This window comes from Alosa alosa, chromosome 7 (assembly GCF_017589495.1).
Source record: "Alosa alosa isolate M-15738 ecotype Scorff River chromosome 7, AALO_Geno_1.1, whole genome shotgun sequence".
NCBI classification, from domain to species: Eukaryota; Metazoa; Chordata; class Actinopteri; order Clupeiformes; family Clupeidae; genus Alosa; species Alosa alosa.
In genome coordinates, this window is record NC_063195.1 from 23,107,422 (window position 1) to 23,119,832 (window position 12,411).

The 12,411-nt window shown below is 42.0% G+C and overlaps 1 protein-coding gene across 2 annotated transcripts; it reads right to left on the reverse strand.

Annotated features, from left to right (window-relative positions):
- Positions 1-8,458: 8,458 nt before the first annotated feature.
- vipb (vasoactive intestinal peptide b) lies at positions 8,459-11,380 on the reverse strand. Of its 2 annotated transcripts, none has more exons than XM_048249306.1 (7): positions 11,219-11,380; positions 10,850-10,960; positions 10,550-10,660; positions 10,286-10,390; positions 10,000-10,131; positions 9,495-9,567; positions 8,459-8,949 (listed from the first exon to the last, which is right to left on the reverse strand). In XM_048249306.1, the coding sequence occupies exons 2-6, from the start codon at positions 10,951-10,953 to the stop codon at positions 9,525-9,527; spliced, it is 495 nt and encodes a 164-aa protein (XP_048105263.1). In that variant the 5' UTR covers positions 10,954-10,960; positions 11,219-11,380; the 3' UTR covers positions 8,459-8,949; positions 9,495-9,524. The 2 variants fall into 2 exon arrangements, with proteins under 2 accessions (XP_048105263.1, XP_048105262.1); XM_048249305.1 differs by having other exon boundaries at positions 9,491-9,567.
- Positions 11,381-12,411: the final 1,031 nt, after the last annotated feature.

The window sequence follows — 12,411 nt, forward strand, 5'->3', positions numbered from 1 at the left end:
TTAGCCACTTAGCCAGTCAGTGATTTAATTGGTCATTAGCCACTTAGCCAGTCAGTGAGCCATTTAGCTGGTCATTAGCCACTTAACCAGTCAGTGAGCCACTTAGCCCGTCAGGCAGACAGACAGCCACTAAACAGCAGGGGTGAGGAGGAAGAGGAAAGGAGAGGGAGGGGTCAGACTAGCCTAGTGGTGGAGGTGGCTACAGCGTCCCTGCGGACTCTTGAACTTAGTTTTGGCACGCTGCTAAAGTACACGGACACTCTGATTGAACTGATAGTCTGCAGCAGCAGGCGCGGGAAGGGTGCAGCACAGGTTGGATGCTTTTGGGGTGAGGTGATGACTCAATGTGTGTGTGTGTGTGTGTGTGTGTGTCTGTGTGTGTGCATGCGTGTGTGTGTGTGTGTGTGTGTGTGTGAGCGAGAGCGAGGGAAAGTGAGAGAGACATCCCATATATCCTCAACTTAAATTGTATATTTAACAAATTAAATTAAAAAGATAAAACAATTGCAAAATATCAAATATAGTGTGTTTGTGTCTTTCAATGTGTCTGTGTCTGGATGTGTGTATATGTGGCTGTCTGTGTGTGGTTGTGTGTGTGTGTAGCTGTTTGAACTGCTTGTGTGTGTGTGTGTGTGTGTGTGTTGCGTGTGTGTCACATGCGTGTGTGTGATCCTGCAATTACATTAGTGACCTCCAAGGCCTGCTGTCCCCCGACAGACAATGCAGTGACAGGAGGGGAAGTGAGGACCTCATGCCTCCCTTCCTCCGACCCACAAGCTCCTTGGCGGTGGGTGGGGGCAGACAGAGGCTGCTGTGGGGGGTTAGGTGGGGGTCGTGGTTAAAAGAATGTTGCTGATGCACTGTTTCCCCTTTCATTCACCATTCTTTTTCCACTGCTATTTTTAACAATTAGTCATCCCTTGTCATCTTCTGTTCATCGTCTCGTGCACTCCGATCCTGTCACCCCTTGTCTCTTCAGTGGACCTCTCCTCCAAACCCGTCACTGCGGCGACAGCAAGGGATTCTGGGACAGTTCTGGGCAGAAATCGGGGCTGCGCTGTGCTGGCACCGTTGCCACAGATACTAGGTGTGTTGTTATCGCCTGGTATCTGTAGGATCATGTGTGGCTGTAGCTCAGCATCATCTCCAGCCAGTGGGGAATAGAGTTGTCCAGGACAGAGCTGTCCATTTGTCCCTCCTGATTGGACATCCTGACCTGCATGTCTCACTCTGAAAGAAGAGGAACAGAAAAGGGAACAATTTTTGCCAGCATAGAGCTTATTGGACTTTTCAAACCTGCTCTCTCTCTCTCTCTCTCTCTCTCTCTCTCTCTCTCTCTCTCTCTCTCTGTCTCTGAGCAGAGTAGCTGCGTGTCCTTCCGCCTTTTGTCTGTGGCCATTATAATGTTGATGCCCCAGCAAACAGCTTCACACCTGAAGCCCCATGTTTTGGGAGCAGAAGCCATGCCCCAGGTGGAAAGACACAATAAACACCTGGGGCGAGGGGAGGAAACCGGATGCCAAACATTGATGTTAGACACGGTTGTTGTCCGCAGGGTTCTTCCTCAACATCACATAAGTAATGCTGACCTACTCTGGTTGTGCTTGGCACAGGCGGCAATGATCAACTGTCTGAAATGCCATCAGATTAGAAGGCGCTGTGAGGTTAAAACTTTAAATGTTTCGTCGTGATATTTAAAAAAAAACAGCCATGTATTGTTACTTTTAAACAAACATTCCTTAGAATTCTAAAACACACCTAGTGTGACTGAGCATGCATTGAAACATGGTAGGTGCCATCATACAGAGAATGAATCTATTTTGATAATCAGGTAAATAATTTTGCCAGGTTTTGAAGTAATGCTCCTGCTATCTGAAAGATACATAGATAGATAGATAGATACTTTATTGATCCCCAGGGGAAATTCAAGGTCTCAGCAGCATACATACAACACAAACACATTCTTTAACAGCAGAAAGAGTAATTAAAGTATATAATATAAAAACACAACTAAGCAATAAGGACAGTAGAAGATAAAGAATATGCTAAATATACTAAAATACAAATTATACTAACTAACACTTAATACAATATATAAAAATATACTAAAATACAAATTACAAAAATACAAATTATACTAACTAACACTTAGTCTAAATCAATTCTAAAAACAGTATCCACATAGTGGTGATTAATCAATCAGAGGCGCTTGCAATGACTGAGGCAGGGACTGAGCCTGTGATTCTCTGTGCATAGGAAGGTATGGTAAGGTGCTCTGTGTGAATGAGTGTCATGGTGGTAGTGCAATGGTGATAGTGGTCATGGTGATAGTGCAAATGAGTAAGTCCAACAGTGCAACAATGCAGAAGTAAAGTAAAGTCTATATATCTATATATTTAACTACTTAAGAAAATGTATAAGTGTGGCCACAGTTCGGCTGTGGCATGGAGGGGGGTTATGCAAACAGTGAGGCATAAAGTCACGCAAACAGTGAGGCATAAAGACAGTGGTACAAGTGGCTAGTGGACAGACAGTAGCAAACATGGAGGGGGTGAAGAGGCAGACAGACTATGCAGAGAAGTCTATCTCTCCTCTTCCCTTAAGTGAGGCATTGAACAGTTCAATGGCCCTGGGAACAAATGACTTTCTCAGTCTGTCCGTTGTGCAAGGCAGTGAGCGAAGTCTCCAGCTGATCAGGCTCTTCTGCTTAACAATAGTGCTGTGGAGTGGGTGACACTCATTGTCCAAGATGTTTATCAGTTTGTTCAGGGTCCTTTTGTCTGATATTGAAGTGATACTTGCAATGAAGTGAAGTGAAAGCAATACTTGACCAGATTTAACACAGTCAATAATATTTCCATGACCCCGAAACATTTACATTTCAGTGTAGCCACTGCCATTTCTAAGTAAAAAAATGTCTGTTGCTGTCTGAATCAATGTTTTTTGGTCAATCCTAATGGATTTTTCCTTCTGTGGATGGACATTGTGCTGTTTTGCTGAAAGGGAACCCAAAGTAGGCTACTGCTTTCGTTTTCAGCCAAGGTAAGTGATTCGAGCAGAGACTTTCTAATGAGGAGACACAGCACTCAAAAAATCCTCCAAATGCATGGGGCTAGTTTGTAACGCCAATATGGCCGTTGTCTACACATATCCCACCCCTTCCTCGGCAAACCGTTGACATATGAATACATTGAGCCAATGATGTGGTGTGATGTGAATACATTGAGCCGATCATATGGAGTGTTGTGAAGACATCGTGCCAATCATGTGTTGTGAACTCGCTACTGGAGCAAGATTGGTGTCTGAAGCCTTGTGCACGCGCATTTCTGCCGAATAGGATGCCCGATGAGTGCCCAAAAAGCGTTGCAATATGGCTGCCGAGTGGAGAGACTTACCTAAAAGGACTTTGATTCGAGTCTGAGAGACACCAAAAAAAGCAGACTGTTGTTTTTATTGCCCAAATCAAGTCCAATTTTCAGTTCATCACTTTGCTCTCTGTAATCTTTGGTGGATTGCTTTTTGGACATCTAACATTATAATATTGAATAGCCTATAATGGAGAAACAAAATAACATGGGGGCATCATCACATTTAAGAAAAGCCTTTATATCTACTGTGTAACTTTCAGCTGTTTCAATTTCAGGTTTAGTATGCCACCCATACCTTGCTACAGCTAACGTCCTCTGCACACTGACGGCTATTAGCTAAAACTAAACGTCAAACTGGACAGAGCCCCAACAGATTTGCACACACTTGATCGACAATCACCCTCTGTCATTTGACCAGAGGCGGACAGAGTACACAGCTTCATTACTTGAGTAAAAGTACAGATACCCTTTGCTAAGTTTTACTCAAGTGCAACAGTCAGATGTCTACTTAAGTAAAAGTACTGAAGTACTTGTTTTTAAAAGTACTGAAGTATCAAGAGTACAAGAATAGCCTACATTTTCTAAATATTGCATTACTACTGCCACAGTGCTTACATTTATGTACAGAAACGTCCTACATTGAGTTATGAAAAATGTTAATGTTAATACCTTGGAGAATGTACGTAATTCAAATACAAAATACTATTTTGTAATTGAAACACTATCATTAACTTGTTCAGAAATTTTAAATAGTCTGGCGAGGTGGGGCGACGGGTTGGCACATTCCCGGGATGGACCTGCTGCGTCTTCATCCATTGTTTCATCCATGGTTTCGTCTCTTATCTAAGGCCTAGTCCACACGTACCAAACCGATCTTTTTTTCCTCCATCTTCCCTGGAACCGTATCAAGAATATTTGCGTCCAAACGGATCCATCTCAACACAACTCAACTCGACTCAACACGTTACTTCATACCCCAGGCCTATAGGTGGCACTGTGTCTTTACAGAAATTCACCAAAACTTGCACTTTAAAAACAGACAGAATAGGCTACGGCGAAATGGCTAGTGCAAGGAAACCAGAATTGTTTGTGTGGACTGATGGTGAACTGTCAACTGTAGCCAATCTGTAAAACTAATAAACTTTATTTTCACGGTTTATGAAGGGTGCAGTCCGTCCTTTATTTGGCTAACGAGGTAGGCCTACTAATCACCTTTACTTTCTTTGGTTGTAGGATAGTCCGTGATTCACATTAGTTTTGGCTATCACCGCAATTAGGCTACTAAATGCAAGGCTTACCCAAGTTCTAGGCTATTCTGTCGCCACATTTATAATATTGCTATAAAACCTTCGTTAGTAACAGTCAATACTTTTTTGCCTGCATCAAATCGTGCATTCGCATTCAGTGTGCTACCATCGGCTTAACGTGAGTTCTAAACGTCTTTGTATGCTTATATCTGATTTCACTCGACTGTGCATGTATATACGGAGCCCGGGAGAGCTCACTTTAAGTGATATTTTTTCTGGTCGTGATAATTTGTGAGCACGTTTTCCTTTAATTAAGCCCTCGAATTAATAAAACGTGAGCACGTTTTCCTTTAATTGAGCCCTCGAATTAATACCACGTGACCCTGTTGTAGGCCTAAATTGAGCTCTCAAAATATGTATTTCGTGCTCACATTTAGTAATTCCCGACATTTTCTCACCGCTCGCTGTGCTGTGGTGGCAACTTCGTGTTACCTTGACATGGACTAGGCCTACAGCTGTCTGTAACAGTTCATATTGGTAATGTGATGATAACCGTAAGCAGCTAATTAAAGACTTTAGGTGGTCATGTTTTATAGCGGACTTCTACTCTTTGTAGCAGGGGCACTGTGGTGTCAACCGCCAGCTATGGAGACCCATAATGGGGAAATTCTACTACAAAGGCTACTCACGGGCTCTGTTGTAGCCTAATGACCGGTTTCCACTATCTCCTGGATTGTTGACTTAACTGTGAGGTCTAGAAGTCAATCGAAGCACATCACAGCGACAAGCTCCCAAACAATTACAACACGTATACCTACTGTTGGTACAAATAGGCTACTGCGTATTAGTAGTATCGCCTAATACCCACCCAATACAATACGGTTCCCTCTAGCGCCCGATGGGCCTCACCATATAACCCACGCGCACACCAATGATGCACACAACGAGGTAAGCTTTGATACGGACTATGAAACGGGAGACATAAACAGTGTCGTTCACGATGCTCAGCTTCTCAGGCTATGTAGCCCAGCTCACACCGTTCGCGATAAACACCACAGCTCTGCATACACTTGGACCTCAACAAACACTCAAAACTTCGCCAAACATTCAGCTGGACGATGTTGGCAAGGGGCCTGTACAAACACACACAATCATCTGCTCTCCCACCTACAGCCTACCTAACGGGGCTATAACCAGGTGCACTGCAATCAATGAGATTCCCTCTACGTCACTACAAGCGACACACCTCCCGACGTCATTCCCGGGGATACCCCTTGACACCACACTATGTTTTTGTGCACACAATTTAATTTCTTCGAGCCCACGTTTTAATTATTCGTGGGTGCGTTTTAGTAGATCGAGATCTCGAATATACTATAACGTGCTCATGTTTACATGTGTCAAGACAATATTGAGTGCACGTTTTACAAATTGTGGCCACGTTTAAGTAGATCGTGCACACAATGTTCTATAACCATGTTCACAAATTGTGCTCTCGTTTTAATAAATCGTGCCCTCGTTTTAGTAAATCGTTTTCGTTTTAGTAAATAGTGCACTTTCGTTTAATAAATTGTGCCCTCGTTTTACTATGCTTAAAATGAGAGCTCAATTTAGTAAAATGAGCTCACACTATAGTAAAAAAGCGAGAGCACAATATAGTAAATTGTGCACCACGATTTAGTAAACCGAGCTCACAATTTAGTAAAACAAAGCGTGACGATTTAGTAAAACAGTGCACAATATAGTTAAACGAGGGCACAATTTAGTTAAACAAGAGCACAATTTAGTAAAACGAGCGCACAATGTAGTAAAACGAGCGCACATTCTCTCAACATGCAAAACATTTTGTGATGACCCCTCTAGGGCTCCGTATGTATATATGTTGTAAGACATGTAAAATAAATGAATGACACTGGCACTACGCACAAATTAATGTAGCCTAAACTTACACCGCGTGACTTTCCTAATAACTTAAGTTCTCTCGCGTCACTGACAGTAGCTAGAATGCATAAAAAACACCGGGAAAAAAAACAATGTTCAGTCCACCAAGTCATAAAGCTATCAGCTGCGCAGCATCAGTTGTGATATTTATCTTAACGGAGTGTAATCGTGGAGGTAATGTCATGTATGAAAACTAGTATTGTTAGGCAATACTATAAGTGCAAATCCAGGGCAGCTGAGGTGTGACGATGACATCATCGATCACATAAAGCAGGATGTCGCGGTTTCGCTGTCTAAACAAACTCAAGCGGACTACGGTTTCAGATTTCTCCACTCTGGGACCAGGTTTCAGAAAAAAGTGCGGTTTCGGGCAGTGCGTTTACAGGATTCGTTTGGGACTTTCGGCCAAGACGAAGCAAAACCTCTGCGTTTAACCTAAAAAGCGTCTCAGTGTGGACAGGCCCTAAATCTGACCATGGAGTTGACTTTGGGAAAGCTGAAGGTGATTGCTGATAGGCTGTCCCAATCAGTGGTGCCTGCACAATCCAATCACGTTTGAGAGGGAAACAACAAATCGAGGGTTTCCGAGATTTTTGTTTTTTTTCTTTTTTTTAGAAGTAGTAACGGGTACTCACGGTTATGGATATAAATGTAGTGGAGTAAAGAGTACAATATTTGCCTCTCAAATGTACTTGAGTAAAGTCATGAGGACTCCAAAAATGATACTCGGGTAAAGTACAGATCCCTCAAAATTGTACTCAAGTACTGTACTCAAGTAAATGTACTCCGTATACTGTCCGGCTCTGCATTTGACTTAGCCTACAGTGCTACTCTTTTCCTTGTGCAGCTGGGTGTTCCCTTACTTTTGTACATTCATTATTTCATGATTTTTGGCTTCTCACACAATTCTCTCTGAACAAGTCCATGCATGTGATACATATACATACCTGACAGTTCATATTTAAAAACGGGTAATGATAAAATAAGAAATTCATGATAAAACAACAAAACTAAACTGTTCAAGGTTTTCACATTATATGTGCCGAGAAACGTTACATATTCGGGGTTTTGTCAACTAATAACTTACCACAAATGTGTTAATGAGAATATTCCAGGTTTGCTTGGCAAAAGAGACGAATAAACAAAGCGCTCTAGCTGGTGTCACGCAAACAATTTTCTCTTCGGTACCGTGAGTAATGCAGCTCATGAACATCTCGTCACGGGTCTGATCATGTTTTAGATTCAGTTGTAACGCGCGCCCTCTGCTGTACGACATAAAGTAGTGACACTAATATATCATGCTTCCCAGAGATGTCAAAATAAGCAATGACAAAATTATCAAAATAAAAAAAATGAGTATGAGATTGCACCTAGTGCTACTTATGTTCAGAATCACTATTTGCAGAAATATAAGATCTCAGACTCAGAACCCCTTCAACTGCTGTTATTGAGCATGGAGCATCTGCACCGTTAACACCACAGGTAAATGTCAAAGACGTGCCGTGCGCACAGACCCACAGGAGAGAAACTCCCGGGGGATGTCTTGACATACAACTGCCATTTCTTTGTGTCCCCCACTCCCAGTAAAGTTTGCAACACACCTCCTCCGCAGTCACCTGCAGCTCCCCATCTGGCCACCTGAGTTAAGTGTGTGCGTACATCTCTCTATGTCTGTTTGTCTCTCTTGCGCCCTGGTATGTTTTGGTTAGTCTCTCTCGCTCTCTCTCTGCGCGCTGCGTGTGTGTGTGTGTGTGTGTGTGTGTGTGTGAGAGAGAGAGAGAGAGAGAGAGAGAGTCGCAGAGTCGCACCGAGTAACTATTAACTATAGTAAAGCGGAGGAGTGGGCAGTGTATGTGCCAGCATATCACCCAGTGTTTGTTGTCCACTTTATTTATCTGTAAATGTTTAAATACATTCATCAACAAACCAAACTCCATTAAGGTATATTTTAAGACAAGCTAAACAAACAATAGAATGTTGTTACTGGTCTGTAACAACTAAGACTGCAGGCCATAGTTAAAAACGTCATTCGAATTCATTGCTTTATTATTTTATTATTATTTTTTAAATGTTTTTGCAAGTTTGCAAGTTCACATTCAGATAGTCTCTCATGTAGTGCAGAGACATCGTCATTAATATCTGTTGCAATTTGTTAGTGTCTTTAGATAGATAACAACATCTGGATACATACTGCAAGTGTAAGAAATATTTATATAAATATGTTTTCTTCTGCACCTCCCGATGGCTTGCTGTATATGATAGAGCATACTGGTAGTTTGGCAAATATTGTTGCTTGCTGTGTGTTGGCAATGGCATCTGTAAACATCAGGTTTGGCATCCGACTGAGGGCACGTCTTGGTGAGGAATAAAACCGCTGCTATGCATCACGATGTCTAGAAGAGAAGATACGGAAGGTCATGGATATGCTAAGCTCGTTACACTCACACCAACAAAGCACTGATCGAGGATCTGGATCTGTGCGTATTAAACAAATGCCATACGTCATGCGCCATGCGCCATTACGCACAACCTCGGCATATTCCCATTATCGGCCTTACAGCATTAGTTAATCCGATCATTACAATGATCTAATGCTCAACCATGTGGCGCAGGGTATACAGTATGAAACACACATTGTCCTCTTTGGATCTATTTTGTTGAAATGTTTTGACTTAGCGCGCTGCCAGCGATGCCACCGAATATGCAGGTAAAAGGGCACATCCTGTATTTTCTACAGAAAATTGAAGGGGAAATAAAAACTAAATCGATTCTAAGTAATTTCTAAGTAATTAACATACGTTTACAACATTGTGCACGGGCATATACATTAATAAAACGCGACAGCGCATAACTGTGTTGGCGAGCACATGCTGACCCATAAAGGTATAAGTGTAATGAGGTAAGACACAGAGCTAATGTCAAATACTCACACACCTACTTAGGGACGATGGCTTAAGAACCTGCTGCATCATATGATCGACTCCTCGGGCATAGAGAGAGAGTCCTCTTGACTGCGAGAGAAAAAGACACAATTATGAATGGGCGCGTCCTTTGCATATCATTAGGCAGTGTGTTTTCAGCACTATACACAATGCATGTTTCCTCTAACGTCGTCTTCCAGGCAGCGCTGCATGGTAGGCACTAGGGTTAGGCAAGGGTTAGGGTTAAGGTTGGTTAGGAGCCTTGAAGTCGACGGTGGGGGCTTAAAACATCATCAAAACATTAAATCTGTCTGATAAAATAAACTAATGAAACATGTTTTATTAGTTAACGTTCGCCAATGGGATAAGACTGAGTTCAAAAGCCACCGATAAAAAAGCTACCCTTTATTCCATGTTTACACTTAAGAATGAGCAAACGACTGGGATTTGTCTTCATTGTCTACTCTCTAAAGCTGAAACCCAGCTCAACAAAATGCTTGAAAGTCTCGAAATAATTTGTACCTTCTTTTCCCTGTCAGGACGGAGTTGAGGAACTTCTTCACTGCCATTTCTTTGCGGTAACGACTGTAGTTGTCGGTGAAGACCGCATCCGAGTGACGCTTTGCTAACAAGTGTTCATCATCGAGGTCATCACTACAAAGATACAATCACACCAGTTAGAACTTAGCCTCGTAGTTGTGGATGCATACAGATGGAATTATTTGTTTAGCAATGATTAGGCTAATTGTTAACACGGTGTCGTTTACATTCTCTTCTATTAGATGTTCAACCGACTAATGATTAGTACCTGATTCGCTTCCCCATCAAGGAGTCCAGATATTCTTTGGCTGAAAGCTGACCGAGGAGTTTGCTGTAACCACTAGTAAAAAGACCATCTGCGTGTCTTCTTGGTCTACAAATCACAAATGCACTATGGCTCAGATTACAATATTTTGTGACAGACTAGTATTTTATGCAGGCTACATGATCGTTGGATAAATAAAAACGGTAGGAATAAATCACACAATAAAACAATGAAATGCATTAAACTGTCTCTCATGTCATACAATACCTTGCGATAGTGTTTGCAATCTCATAAAGTAGTTTATAGCTCTCTAAGTCTTGTGCTGACGGACTGTTGGAAAGGTCGCTGTCACTCCCATCTCCGTCAAGATCTTCTGATCTAAACAAATACACAAGGGAACTTGGATATCAAGCGATAACGCACACACCACCTCGCCTGTAGATATATACACGACCTTTGGAAATAAACACCTCTGCTTCGGACTTTCACCAGATCCATTATGTGCACACTGGAAAACAGCCAACAACGGATTCATGTAAAGTGTATCATAACTAGATATCAATTTACCTCATCGCTGAGATGGAAAGAGCCGGGAGACCCAGGGTCTTGCAACTCAGTGCGCTCAGAAGTACCACTAGGACCAGAGGTTGGGATGCGCTTATTTGTCTCATAGTTGTGCTAAACGTGAGAGAGAGAAAAAACAGCACTGAAATAAACCTGAATGGTTTCCTAAGAAGGTATACGATTGTAAGATGTAGATCTGTTTTTCTTTTCTATCATCTTCAAAAACGTAATTTATCAAGAAGAAAGCTGCGAATAAAAATACAATGCAATTTTTTTCTTCTCTACGAAGCTTGTCTATATGTAAATTATAACGAATGTTGGAATTTGCAGTGGTTGTGATAAAATGCCACAGTCAATGCAAATCTAACGTACAATTATCAGCTAAGACACTTGTTCCCAGATGGAGCGATCCGCGAGAGCTCTCCAAGGTTCGGAAATGCAGTCTGTGTACTCCCCTACCGAAAAAAAAAATCTCTAGTTTGTGAGGTCTTAATTTTCTTACGAACTCCAAAGTGTCTTCGACTGCCAATGCTATGTCTGTGGTCGCATTTTATACATCTTAATATCTGACCGGTACTGAAGGGCAATCAAATTTTCATTCTCAGTGCGTCATGACGCATCCCTGAAGAATACACTCCCTCGTCACCGGTGGTTAATGCGTAAGACCGGGTGGAAATTCATTTTTAAAACGAAGAACGCAAAACGCACGTTGACTCATTGAGTTGTGGTGTGGATTTGTGACATGCTTATTTGTGGCAGAAAGCAAATATTAATTGAGAATTCAAGAGTTCTGCATAAGGTATAAGTGTATGAGAATCGATGGAATGGTTACACATGCCAATGTGGTCATCAACAAACTGAATGAAAGCAGGACTCATTTTATTTATTTTTTTGGAGGGGCATATAGTTGCATCTGTCTTTTTTCGGCTTCTTTCAGAGTCAAGCAAAATGGCTACTAATGCAAAATGGCCCAACCAAGACTGAAAATAGTTCCTAGCTTCCTAATTTAGCAGAAAAGGGCTCGGTACGTCCCAGAGGATTCAACTCCATTCTTGGGCTTTGCATGGAGTCTGTCTTATAACATTGGATCATCTGGAAGGGTTCGAGTAAATCAGTTTGGCCCTCATTAGCCTTGTGCCAGTCTTCATCATTCATGCCAGTCCCCCCCCCCCCATCAATCCCTCAACTCTCTCTCTCACACACACACACACAGAAAACAAACACACTCTCACACACACACACACACACACACAGAAAACAAACACACACACACACACACACAGAGAGAGAGAGAGAGAGAGAACAAACACACACTTATACACACACAGTGTTGTATGCAGTGGTCACCAGGCAAATTGCATTAGAGATTCTGGTTTGCAAATCAGATTATGTGAGGCATATCTTAATACCAGAGAGCATCTTAAATTAAGCAGTTCTGTGTGATTCTCAACCTAAACCCACATCACCAATGGTTAGTCATATGCTGGAACAGATATTCACATAATGTAATCACAAAGGCATCCCATTGTTGTAGCCATTATAAGCTGTTCATAAGGGTTTATCAT

Excerpts from the sequence above, each read along its gene's own strand:
- vipb (XM_048249306.1), bottom strand. The coding sequence starts at position 10,953 with ATGAGACAAATAAGCGCATCCCAACCTCTGGTCCTAGTGGTACTTCTG. Across the intron at positions 10,132-10,285 it reads TTGATGGGGAAGCGAATCAG|TGATGACCTCGATGATGAAC; the intron begins GTACTAATCATT and ends GTATCTTTGTAG. Across the intron at positions 9,568-9,999 it reads GTCCTGACAGGGAAAAGAAG|TCAAGAGGACTCTCTCTCTA; the intron begins GTACAAATTATT and ends TTTCTCTCGCAG.